The sequence below is a fragment of the Phycodurus eques genome, chromosome 13 (assembly GCF_024500275.1).
Source record: "Phycodurus eques isolate BA_2022a chromosome 13, UOR_Pequ_1.1, whole genome shotgun sequence".
NCBI classification, from domain to species: Eukaryota; Metazoa; Chordata; class Actinopteri; order Syngnathiformes; family Syngnathidae; genus Phycodurus; species Phycodurus eques.
Window position 1 is genome coordinate 14624163 of NC_084537.1, and position 13580 is coordinate 14637742.

Sequence of the window (13580 nt, forward strand, 5' to 3'; positions counted from 1 at the left end):
ATTTGTTAAAAAAAAAAAAAAAAAAAAAAAATAGTCGACGAGTTTCTAGTTCCGGTTCCACTTCGCGGCATCATCGGCAGCACTTTCGTGACAACAACGACGACGGCGGGAAGTTGTTATCGTCGATTCGCCACCCATTTTGCACCGATAACACATCAAACTGGGAACAATCAGGATTCGACGGAAGCAACACAGATGGATTTGTAGCTGGAAGGAGGCCAACCGTACTTGAAAAGCTCGGCGTCGCGGGATTTAGCCACCATGGCTAACCTCGGAAACCAGGCCGTGAGCAAGCCTGCGTCCGGAAAACATGGCAACGTACTGCCCCTGTGGGGCAACGAGAAGACTATGAACCTCAACCCAATGATTCTGACCAATGTTTTGTCCTCTCCCTATTTCAAAGTTCAACTGTATGAGCTTAAGACGTACCACGAAGTGGTGGACGAAATCTATTTCAAGGTAACGTTGGGCCTAAACGCAGCTCGCCAGGTTAGAATAGCGTGTGGCTAACTGCTACGACGCTTCGAGTAGCTCAGGAGAAGTATTTGCGAGTCACCTGTATATTTATTGTGTTATATATATTTAAAACAATTCACATATGTGTTCACCATTCTTAACAACACAACGTGCCAAAATTACACTACTTGGGTATAATGCTAACACTTGAAGCTGACTTCTAATAGATTAGCCTCAGTATGCTGTCGTAGAGCACCCACATTTTAAATGGGGAAAAACAATCAGATTTGTAGTCTTAAATGCTGTAATTAACTCGAAATAGCAAGGCAATACATGTTCTAATTATATTTATAACTTTAAAAGGATGGATTTGACTGAAAAATAGCCTACACTGGTATCAGTATTTAAACGAAATTTGGTGCCTTGTTTCCACCATTGTGTACTATTCTTTATTTAAATATAAATGATCGAATTGACTCCAATATAGCCGACACTGGTATCATATTTTAAGATAATTTTGTACGAGCACAATTTAAAGTTGTTCCCATTTCAAAGAAAATTGTTCTGCTGGAAAGGGCTTAGAAAACCATTTTAAATGATCTCAAAATTGAGATATCTGTAGCAATAAGGGAATTACAATTTTATAACAATTCACACTTTTTTTAAAAAACAAAAATGGTAATTAAGTAGCCTTTCGTGACCTTCCCTAACTAGGTTGACCGTGATAATAATTCGAAGTATTATTTGGGTTAGCAAGAAAAATTCTTCAATAAACTTAGAATTGCCACATCCAAAGATGTTTATAGAGCATTATGAGCCATTGCTGCATTTGGGGCCATTCCAAGATAACCCCAAACATACGCCTATGATACGCTCGAGGATATTTGCAGGTGACAGTGACCGAATGAGTCACTCACTGGATGATACATGAACAAGCTGGTCAGTTTAAAAACAGAAAATAATTTAATTTTGTATTTTTTTTTTTCGATAGAATGATGTGAAAGGTTACACAACTATCATTCAAATATCAAATAATAAGTCGGCTAAATTAAATAGCATCACATCAATGTGTCAAATGGTTTTTGTGCCTTGAAATTTATGGTTTTGGTAAAATGTAAAATAAAAATGTCACAGGTGTCAACCATTTTGAATAATTACAAATGTGATTTTACAACTATATTTTTGACGGCGAATCCGAATCCGAAGGAAAGTCAATGAAAAGTTGCAGAATAAAAATGGCCACCACTTCACCAGCATTTCTTTACATATTTGAATTTTGGGCTTTCTTAGATGACTTTGTATTCATTATTTACTTTTAAAAAGTAAAATGTTCTTTGAAATAGCCTATACGAGTATCAGAATGAATGCACGTAATTTTGGGCCTTATTGGCACGAACTTGAACTCATTGTGCCCCATGCAGGTGACTCACGTTGAGCCATGGGAGAAAGGAAGCAGAAAGACTGCAGGTCAGACTGGAATGTGCGGAGGGGTAAGTGAGAAGTACGTGCTTTTTCTTTTCCCCATCCTTAACCCTTCTGTAGTCCCTCCTAGCCTTACTGACATTATAGGATGGTCTTACTAAGTTGAATAGACTTCCCGTGATACCCACTTCAGTTATTGTATTACATACACTACCATTCAGATTAGTATGTATATAGTAGTAGTAGTAGTATTGGGGGCCAATGAGAAATGCCTTCATCTAGGACTACTTTAACAATGTCATGAAGACTGTACAGTGGTACCTCGACTTACGAGTGACGTGACTTTTTGAGATAAGAGACACCACTTGGCGTTTTTTCTTTTCTTTTTGAGTTACAAGCAAAAATTTGAGTTACGAGCATTTGATGAAGGAAGCAAACTTCACATCAAGCAGATGTTTGACACATAGTGAACATTTCTTCCAATAATAAGTCAAGTGCTTGCTTTGAGCTGTTCGGTGCCTCTCCTTGTTGAAGTTTATTGTAAAACTAAACATAAAACAAAGATAATTACACATTGTGGATGAAAACAAAAAGCAAACCTTTTGTCTTGTGGAAATCCAGCACCTTAAGACGAACACACAATGTAAAATGCCATAGACAGACTAGTGACACTACTTTCAATGTAGCGGTAGTTATAAACCTTTAAGCAGCAAGTATTTTGACAGAAATGGTGTAGCGACGACACATGTAGACAGACATTATAACAATGCTCACAAGTGTATATTTTTTATGCTCTGTGAAAACAACTTATTACGGACAACTTATTTTTAGGTATTATACTGCCCCTGGTCGGCAAGGCGCACGCACCAGAAGGAGCAGCACAATGTTCATTGAATTAAAGCAAAAAATCATGATGCACAAACTTTTTTTGTTCTATAAAATCAATTTGATTGTTATTACTATATGTTTTTTGCTAATTGCAATACTGTAGAGTATTATCTGTCTTATTAAAAAAAAATAATAATAAAATAATTTTTGGGGGTGCAGATTAATGGCCTTTCATTCATTTCAATGGGGCAAGGTGTTTTTAAGGTTAGAGTGCAGTCACAGAACAAACTTAACTCTTAAGTCAAGGTACCACTGTATTTCTGATTAATGTAAATTTGATCTTCATTGGAGAATTTTTTTTTTTCCAAGGTAACATTTCTAAGTGAATGCAAACTTTTGAACGGTAGTGTATGTGAGAGTGTGCCAGTCTATAGATGTTCTTGACTTGATCCTGTCTAGGTACGTGGAGTTGGTACCGGAGGCATTGTGTCAACAGCCTTCTGTCTACTATATAAACTGTTTACACTCAAGCTGACACGCAAACAACTGATGGGCCTCATCACGCACACGGACTCGCCCTACATCCGAGCACTTGGCTTCATGTACATACGGTATGATTCTCGTAGTCATTTGTGGTAGACTTAACACAAATACTTGACATCCTGCTGTTGACATTTTTCTCTTGAATCTTTAGATACACACAGCCCCCGGCCGATTTAATAGACTGGTATGACGGCTTCATGGATGATGAGGAGGTATGTCATGCCTGGTAATACTTCCATGTTTCTATTTCTTTCCATTTAAATACATGCAATCCATGCATTGAAACTGACCAGCACCCCATTCTCCCGCTGTGATGTGCATAGCTGATTTTTCACCTTTGCCTTCATTTGGCTTAATTACCCGCAGTTTTGTCCTCTAAACCTGTGTAGCTAGGTTACTTGCTCACTGCCACGCTGCTGGTTGTTGTCAGGGTAAGTACCTTAAATGATGCAGAGTACATCTTTTAATAGTCATGTGTATTTTTTAAGGCATGTCCATATGCTTTTGACAAGATTTGATCAGGACTAGTTGCACAAAAGACCTTTCTATAATTGGCAATTGTATTGATGCACACATTGAAACCAATCATATAGATAGACTGGGTGTAGCTGCACAATCTGATGAGATCCAATATAATGACTGTATCAACAATTTCCTCATATATTTCCTTGGGCCCTTTACAGGTGCGTCTCAATGAATTACAATACAGCGGTGACCCGACTTACAAGGTTTTTGAGATGGCAACATTCATTTGGCTCTTTAATTTATTTATGTACTATTTATTCTGTTTTGACGTGCAAGCACAAACTTGAGATGCAAGCGCTTTATGGTGGCAGTGAATTCAACTAATTTCACAATAAGCAGCACTTTGGAAAATAGAGAACAATGCTTCAAAAAAAAAAGAGACCTCAAGCTCTTTATTGCCACTCCCAGCTGAAATTTACTGTCAAACTAAAACAAATAAGCAAATGGCACCTTGTGTAATAAACTGATTAATAATAATAATAATAATTTAAAACAACCACACAGCCTTTGGAGTGCGCTATCTTAAAGCTAACGCTAAATAGCTTTTATGTTGCGGTGCTGTAACCCTTTAAGCAACGGTTCAAACAACTGGTGCAGCAACACGTGGACACAATATATCAGTACTCTAGTGCTGCGTGATATTTTTAAAGTCACAGATATTATAGTATGGAACGTGAGGGTGACGACCCCAAGCGGGCAACAATAATAGCTGCACCTCACATGCATATTCTGTTATTTCATAATGCAAAGTAAATTTCTATCCAATTAGTGGATTGGCTATTCGGTAGCTGATAGATTAGATAGCCGCAGCCATATTGTCTGTATGTGTTGCTGTTTTACACCACTTGAAACTAAAAATACAATTATAAGCTGTGAAAGAAAATCACAACGTGTCAATCAGAAGTTGGCATTGTCTTTTTAGAGACCGTATTTTTGATACGACTCTTCTATTGGATGTCATGAAATTGTTCAGCTGTGCCTAATGTTGTGGTTGGTGAATGTGTTTGATTCCAGGTGTGCAACCAGGCCTCCTTTGCTGTTCTGCATTCTATTTTATTGAAATATTCATATATCTCTAATATTCCTAATCCTACACAACTGGTTAATTCCCCTGTTTTTTTCTTTAGATGCCCATTGTGCTGCAGGTGAATTGGATAGTGTATCTCAGCACTGTTGGTTTGCGTGTGTGAGTGCAAAGCGGCTGTTCTCTACCTTACAAAGTCAACGATCATTTCAAGCGGGAGGGCGCGCTTGCCTCTCCCCGCTCACATCTGTGCTTCCACTGTAGCCTGTTGTCTCGTCACAAACTCTACAACATTCCCATTATGCTGAAGAGGGGTGAAGGAAGAGGCAGCTCATGTTACTTTCTTCCTCGTTTTAGCACAGTGAGGACAGAGCTCAATGTAGTCAGATTACTCACCTCACCTACCCGCAATTCAAAAGTAGATGAAACCACTTGGTGGCGAGGAAGATGGGGTGTCACTAATCTGTTAACTTTCTACCATCACCAAAGCTCACCGTGTGAGTACAGATGTCTGAGAGCTTAGATGAGCCAAACTATGTGTGATACTTTCACCTTTTTCTCCTAAGTGGTAAAAGTAAAGGCAGACACATTTGACTAGAGAGATTAAGCTAGATGAACAGAGGTGAAGGCTCAGTACATGGCCATCACATATTGCCTTTTGAGTTGATGCAACAATGAAACGATGTGCCTGCTGATGTGTTAAAGAATGTACTGTCGCCTCCCTGCCGCCGTTTGATTCCAGGAGCTGGACGTGAAGGCGGGCGGAGGCTGTGTGATGACCGTCGGTGAGATGCTGCGCTCCTTCCTCACCAAGTTGGAGTGGTTCTCCACTCTGTTCCCCCGCATCCCCGTGCCTGTGCAGAAGAGCATCGACCAGCAGATGAAGAGCAGGCCTCGGAAGGTACCTCAGAAGGAGCCGCAGGAGGAAGAGGAGGCCTATGAAGAACAGGGGCGACAAGGGGAACGCCGTCGCTCCAGGTAACGTAGGAACCAGTTTCCAACTTTGCAGTAGTAACTATTTTCTGCACTTCAAATTCAGGCTGAGTGATCAGTCTATTTTATCAATTAATTTGAGACTATTACTTAAGAAGATTTTATTTTGTATTTATTTTTTTGCAACTTCCGTCGTTCAACGCGGGTCGCTGCTAAGACTTGACCTGACTAGTCGACACAGCAACGATACCACTGCGCAGTGAAGATTATAACTTCAGCCGATTATTCGATAATCACGTGTTATGATATTAACAAAACGGACGCCTCGCTGAAAACGACAGGTGTAGGGTCAACGCAGCAAATTAGCAGCGGTGCCTCAAGCGTGTGGAAATATTTCACTAAAAATGAGACCGGTAGAACGGTCACTTCCAAAATATGCAAGTATATCCTCAAATATAACAAAAGAACATATATATGCCCATATCCACTAACACTAGCTGACGGTGAGCATAAACCGTCACAAGCCAATAGACAAAACGCCCTTCAGTAACTGTGAAAAGACATGCATTATACTGTAGTGTCTGCTTAGACGATGCAACGAAGACAAGTGGGGGTCGATCAGTAACTTCTTTATTGTTAAATTAAACTTATTGTTACCAAAGAAAACATTCAACTAGCATTTCTAACAACTGTCAGCTTTTGTCCCGCATACACATGCTCACAATCCTCTTGCTCCTCCTCCTACGAGCCCCACTCCAGAATCACTCATCCAATCACAAGACACCTTCATAGTCTCACAAATAGTCGAATATTATTAAACACAACTGCAGGTTTGCTACAATAAATTATTGCAAAGCATTACCAATTGTAATGGGGGGGAAATGTATTTACTACTACTATGTACTGTAGCAACTGCAGTTGTGTGGTACATGAAGAGTTTTACACGTTCCAACTGTCTGCGAGGCCATGAAAGTATCTGAATGTGATTGGAGGAGCGTCACCGAGGATGGCGGGGAAAGTGATTGAGCTTGTTTGAAGGCAAAAGCGCACACAACAACAACAACAAAATATATCATCAATTAATCGTCGACTCGATTATCATCACCTTAGCATTGACGACCAAAAATCTGAAGACTCAAAGTCACAGAAATCATCGTGTGCTACATGAGGATGGCAACCCCAAGTAGACATTAATACCTGCACCTCAGATGGACATTATGTTTAATTAGTTTTTATCTGATTAATGAATCGTAGCATAATCAAATCGAAATTATTTGATAGCTGCAGCCCTACTCTGATACATACTTAAGTACAAGAATCAGTGAATTATTTTATTGTTAATAATGGTGGCAGTCTTCCCAGGAGCCCCAGGCGGACGCCGAGCCCCAGACGCTCTCCGAAGCGGTCGAGAAGCCAGAGTCACCACCGCGACCGAGACCGCCACGGCCCCAGCTACGACCGCGAGCTGGAGAGGGAGCGGGAACGTCAAAGGAAGGAGAGGGACGCCAGGGAACGCGATAGGGACCGGGCGGACAGGGAAAGGAGACGATCCCGCAGCGCCGAACGAAACCACCAAGACCGGCGCGAGCGCCGAAGAAGCCGCAGCGGCAGCCGGGACAAAAGGAGCGAGCGCAAAGACAAGGAACGAGACGGAGGTGATGACAGGAACAAGCGGAAGGAGCGGGACCACTACAGAGAGCGGCCCATGGAAAGGGACAGGTCCCGGGAGGAGAAGAAGAGCAAAGGGGAAAGCGACGACAGGAGGCACAAAGATGACAGGGAGAGGCACAGAGACGAGCGCAAGACCAAGAAGTCGAGCCGGAGTCGGAGCCGAGAGAGGCGACACAAGAGTGGTGGCGGTGACGAGAAGAGCAGGAAGCGGGAGGGCAGCCACACCAGGGAGAAGGAACGAGACGGGGAACAGCGCTCGCACAAACGCAGTGGCAGCAGAGAGAGGAGCCATCACCAGAGAGAGGCCAGCAACGACCACAGCAAACACGGCGACCGACGAAGGAGTCCCAGCGTTGAGTAAATGTCACCTAATGTTTTTTTTTTTTTTTTTTATCCACTTCTCTCACAGACCAAATGTCACCTGGAATCGTCTTTACTTCTTTTTTTTTGCCTTTTTCACATCCTAGTAGGGCATCGTTAGTCTTCACTTGACATTGGAAAAGTGGCATTTTAATTTTGTATGGTTCGTTGTTTTGGCCCCTGGAAAATATGATTTTTGTATATATCTAATGTTTCAGAGACTTGTCTACACATCAGTGGCAGGATTTGCCTTCATTCATGTGGGAACAGTCAGGCTTAGCAAAATGCTACCATGTTTAGCCGCATAGCTTGATTTAAAAAAATAAAAAGTCAATAATGCCTCAGTTTACTTCAAGAAGGAGGAAAGCGATTTTGTCCCTGATTGTCAGTAGACCACCGGAGAATGTTTTATCCCTTCAAATAGAGTTCGTAAAGGGTTCAATCAACTGACCCCACATTGAGACCCCTGCTTGTCATGTCTGGGTTGTTGCATTTTGTTTTCTAATAAAACACTTTTATGAATAATGAGAATCTTGTTGTTGTCTGGAAAAAATGTAAAGAAAGGATGTAATGAATAGCAATACAAAAAGCTTTCTTGGTTTTTATTAGAACATTCTGAAAATACTCTATTTTGTCAATATACATTTAGATGAAACTAGATATTAACAATTCCTGATGTATTACATTTTTGGCCTAATATAAAGGTGAATAGCCAGATTCCCCACAGTGTGAAACTTTATCCAATAAGATGTAACTGCACATTTCTATAAAACAGACAGATTGTTGCAACCTGTACCCTAACAGTGTGTGAGTTTTATATATATATATATATATAATACACACACACAAAATGGACCAAAGTTATTTAAGGTGACATTGAAAATAAAAAAATTATTGTATTTAAATGTTTGGGTCACCAATCAAATGTGAAATTACACAGCCAATTTGCCTGTTTCTAAAATTGTGACTGTGTTGTGAAATTCCACTGAACTTTGATATAACAGTGGCAAATTTACAAAATCCTGCCCCCACACTGAGTTTACCTGCCCATGAATTGATGAACTGTCATTTTCAAGTGGCGAAAGCACCATCATGGAAGGCAAACTAGTGCTAGCATTGGTTTCTGTTAAACATCACAAAATATTTGGCAAAACGTTCGGCGTGGTGGGTGGGGTTAGTGTGTGTGCCAGATGCACGGATCAGCAAAATTCCAAAGTGTAACTGCTGCCTACATGAGTGAAAACAAAAACAATGCTTTTACTTCATTATTCATTCACTCACTCCTTACTCTCTAATCACTAGATAGGATTTTGTGTGTGTGAACTACAACCCCAATTCCAATGAAGTTGGGATGTTGTGTTAAACATAAATAAAAACAATACAATGATTTGCAAATCATGTTCAACCTATATTTAATTGAATACACGACAAAGACAAGATATTTAATGTTCAAACGTTATTATTTTTAGCAAATAGTCATAGTCAATAGTCATTAACTTAGAATTTTATGGCTGCAACACATTCCAAAAAAGCTGGGACAGGAGGCAAAAAAGATTGAGAAAGTTGAGGAATGCTGTACCTGTTTGGTACATCCCAAAGGTGAACAGGCTAATTGGGAACAGGTGGGGGCCATGATTGGGTATAAAAGGAGCTTCCCTGAATTGCTCAGTCATTCACAAGCAAAGATGGGGTGAGGTGAATTCACTTCTTTGTGAACAAGTGTGTGAGAAAATAGTCGAACAGTTTAAGAACAATGTTCCTCAATGTACATTTGCAAGGAATTTAGGGATTTCATCATTTTAGGTCCATAATATAATCAAAAGGTTCAGAGAATCTGGAGAAATCACTGCATGTAAGCGGCAAGGCTGAAAACTAACATTGAACGCACGTGACCTTCGATTCCCTCAGGCGACACTGCATCAAAAACCGACATCAATGTGTAAAGGATATCACCACATGGGTTCAGGAAAAATTCAGAAAACCAATGTCAGTAAATACAGTTCGGCGCTAGATCCGTAAGTGCAACTTGAAAATCTACTATGCAAAGCAAAAGCCATTTATCAACAACACCCCGGAACGCCGCCAGCCTCTCTGGGCCTGAGCTCATCTAAGATGGTCTGATGCAAGGTGGAAAAGTGTTCTGTGGTCTGACGAGTCTACATTTGAAATTGTTTTTGGAAATTGCGGACGTCGTGTCCTCCAGGCCAAAGAGGAAAAGAACCATCCGGGCTGTTATGGATGCAAAGTTCAAAAGCCAGCATCTGTAATGGTATGGGGCTGTGTTAGTGCCAATGGCATGGGTAACTTACATATCTGTGAAGGCACCATTAATGCTGAAAGGTACATACAGGTTTTGGAGAAACATATGCTGCCATCCAAGCAAGGTCTTTTACATGGACGCCCCTGCTTATTTCAGCAAGACAATGCCAAACAACATTATGCACGTGTTACAACGGCGTGGCATATTCTGCACAGCGTGGCTTCATAGTAAAAGAGTGAGGGTACTAGACTGGCCTGCCTGCAGTCCAGACCTGCCTCCCATTGAAAATGTGTGGCACATTATGAAGCATAAAATACAACAACGGAGACCCCGAGTGTTGAACAGCTGAAGCTGTACATCAAGCAAGAATGGGAAATAATTCCACCTACAAAGCTTCAACAATTAGTGTCCTCAGTTCCCAAATGTTTATTGAATGTCGTTAAAAGAAAAGGTGATGTAAACACAGTGGTAAACATGACCCTGTCCCAGCTTTTTTGGAGCGTGTTGCAGCCATACAATTCTAAGTTAATGATTATTTGCTAAAAATAATCAAGTTTAGCAGTTTGAACATTAAATATCTTGTCTTTGTAGTGTGTAGGTTAAATATAGGTTGAACATGATTTGTAAATCATTGTGTTCTGTTTTTATTTATGTTTAACACAACGTCCCAACTTCATTGGAATTGGGGTTGTATGTGGTCTGCTATAATACAGATAAATGATATTTAAAATTCTTATACAGTATAGTGTTTCGAGAGTAGGGAATGATGAATGATTCCAAAGGCTGTTGCTGCATTCGGAATCATCATTACCTACAACTCTAATCACGATATAGGATTTTTTAGCGTATTTTTTGAGTGATTGTGTTACAATACTTTTGCCCATATAGTGTACAAAGTAAAACAAAAAAAAAAAGATAAATGTATGGATTGTCGTGTGATTTGGTTTGTCAGATTATGGTCAGAGTTGTGTGTGGAAATATGGTGTTATGTATAATAATTGGCTATCTGGTTTGTCCTGTTTCCAAACACACAGGTTCCGATTCTGGTCCGACATCAGTGCCGTTCCTGGCAGACACTGTGAGGCAGTAAGCAGAGTCGGGGCTGAGATCGGTGAGGATGACGCGTTGCCCGAGCACCGTCAGTTCCTCCTGGGGGGACTCCGAGCCGCCCTGCTGCTGCATGATCAGCAGCTTGTATTCGGTCGCGGCGTCATCGTGGGCCCACTCGGCCATGACGACCGTCGATGTGGCCAGTGTGATGTTCAACACGGGAGCCGAAAGACCTTCTGAGTGTGGTCAAAGAAAATACATTTGTATTTGAGCCAATGAGAACTACAGTGGGCTAACTCCATACCCGTCATTGTTAACTACAGAAAGGAATTGAGAAAAGGCATCTTTCAGATGATTACTGGTCCAAATCCAGGTTTGGTTCCAATTTTGACATGTAGGGGACGGCTTTTTATTGCACTCAGCACTTTTCCTGATTCATCAGTGATGTGCCAACTCCCATTTACAAGATGGTCACAGTGATTTAGCATGGTAGGAATCCACATGTTAGTATAAGCGAAGGTTATTTACAGTCTTTAATGATTTGATGGATGTTTGGATTTAGACCGCTACTGCACTAAACTTTTTTTTTTTTTTTTTTGGTCTAATCTGAGTCTGTTTCTTTTTTTCCACGCAAGACAATACTGACCGGATCCAATTTAAGAAACTGAGGATGATGACAGTACCTTGGTTCTAGGTAAGTACAAACAATATGATCCAAAGTCATTGCATTTGGCAAAAAGACAAAGTCAGAGACAAATACAATTTCTGGACAAACAAGTATCCATAAGAAGTAATCATTTCCACATAAATTACCAAGACATGAATCCCCCAGATTTTATTGCAGCCATAAATTTTTTTTTGCAAACAATAAAATGTAGTTTTTTCACTCTTGTCCCCAGTGGCTCATTTTAAAAATCAGATGAAAGTGCCTCAAATTCAATTCTATGTTTACAATATATATAACATTCAATTGCAGGGGTCATTTGTATATGATTCTTTTTTTCCCCAAAACTTTTTATGGGGAAGAAGCGGCCCATTTACATTGCTTTTACATCATTTCAAGCTATCCCTGGTCACACAAGTTACATGGAGATTTATACGGTTTTTGAAGTCATCGTTTTGGGAAACCAAATCTACGTTGTGGCCTGTGACCAACATAAATCTGGCATACCTGAAGCTGTTTTACTTCAAACATTCCATGTGTAAATTCTCCAATCAGCTCCAAAATATGAAGTGCAAAATGTGCAAAAGGTGCATGCAAAATAATTTTCATCCAGCGATTTTCTACAGCACTTGTCCTTATGCATATGGGTCATGGGGGACTGGAACCCTATCCCAGCTAGTGATGTGGTACAACCTGAACTGATCACCAGTTAATTTCATGGCCGACATTTAACCCCCATTGTAAATTACATTTCTTTGCAAAACTATTTTATACATTCATCCATTATCATTCATTATTATTATTAAATTGTATTGGTCTGTTTTGTTCTATTTTAAAACTACAAGATTGGACATGTTCATCACACAGTTTAAGAATACCATATTTTACATAAAACATACCGTCCATAAGCTTGCCTTATTATCTTGATTTATACTCGCCGGCCACATTTATAAAGGTTAAATTAGGCAACCAAATAATTAGGAACACCTCTTGATATGATGTAATGTAGTTCTACACCACTGCAAACTCCAACAACAATAATAAACATTATTATTATTATTAATTAAATGAATACCTAATTTAATCATTATCAAATAGAGTGACCCGTAAGTGTATGTATGCATGAAGTGCAGTGATTCCCAACCACTGTTTAAGCATGCAACTTACCACGCTCACTGAGGTCTCTTTTTCTGACTTCATGTGGCCCCACTAAAGAGAAGGTTGGGTGAGAATCTGAAAACTGAATTGTTGAAATACTGAACACTGTTTTTCCATCTCCTACCAGCCGTGACGGTCGATCCTTGGCTTTCTCCGGCCGCGTTGCTGGCGGTGATCAGCAGGTCTGAAGACAAAATGTTGATGAGCAGAAAGCAGGACAGGCCTGTGGTGGTGCACAGTCGGGAGCCGAGCGAGATATCGTGCTTGTATACGGTGTAAGTGGTGGCAAACGCTGAAGAACTCCAGGAAACTTTGGCGGCTGAGCTGTTGCTACTGTATTGCACCATGGACGGCTGACAAGGAGCTGAGGGGATAGGAATCAGATTTGAGTCTTTCAATTTTGTCTACCATTATATATTTCATCAGACACTACATTAGGTACACCTGCGCAGGGGTTCTCTAAGTTTTGAAGGGGAGATATTTTTCCAAGGACCCTCTCATAATCCTAACATGAATTAAATACAGTATGACTACCATGTGTACCGCTAATTTCCATTGGGATTGAAAAATTGCCCATTTTTTCATATTGTTATGATAACAAAACATTAGCCTATGTAATATCAAAGTTGCCAAAGTCACTTTTGAACGTTTTCGGAAAAGAAGGATGAACACATGAAAATTCAAGA

The 13580-nt window shown here is 40.3% G+C and overlaps 1 protein-coding gene and 1 long non-coding RNA gene across 4 annotated transcripts; both read left to right on the top strand.

Moving 5' to 3' along the window:
- The first annotated feature begins 47 nt into the window (after positions 1-47).
- On the top strand, positions 48-8091 carry prpf38b (pre-mRNA processing factor 38B). Of its 3 annotated transcripts, XM_061694731.1 has the most exons (7): positions 48-285; positions 404-459; positions 1878-1946; positions 3166-3317; positions 3401-3461; positions 5541-5776; positions 7085-8091. In XM_061694731.1, exons 3-7 carry the CDS (start codon positions 1935-1937, stop codon positions 7761-7763), a joined length of 1140 nt encoding a protein of 379 aa, XP_061550715.1. In that variant the 5' UTR covers positions 48-285; positions 404-459; positions 1878-1934; the 3' UTR covers positions 7764-8091. The 3 variants fall into 3 exon arrangements, with proteins under 3 accessions (XP_061550715.1, XP_061550713.1, XP_061550714.1); XM_061694729.1 differs by having other exon boundaries at positions 48-459; XM_061694730.1 differs by having other exon boundaries at positions 48-459; positions 7094-8091.
- Positions 8092-11540: 3449 nt separating this feature from the next.
- On the top strand, positions 11541-13050 carry LOC133411695 (uncharacterized). The gene is made up of 3 exons (XR_009769690.1): positions 11541-11561; positions 11708-11766; positions 13022-13050. It is a non-coding gene; the product is annotated as an uncharacterized LOC133411695 (long non-coding RNA).
- Positions 13051-13580: the final 530 nt, after the last annotated feature.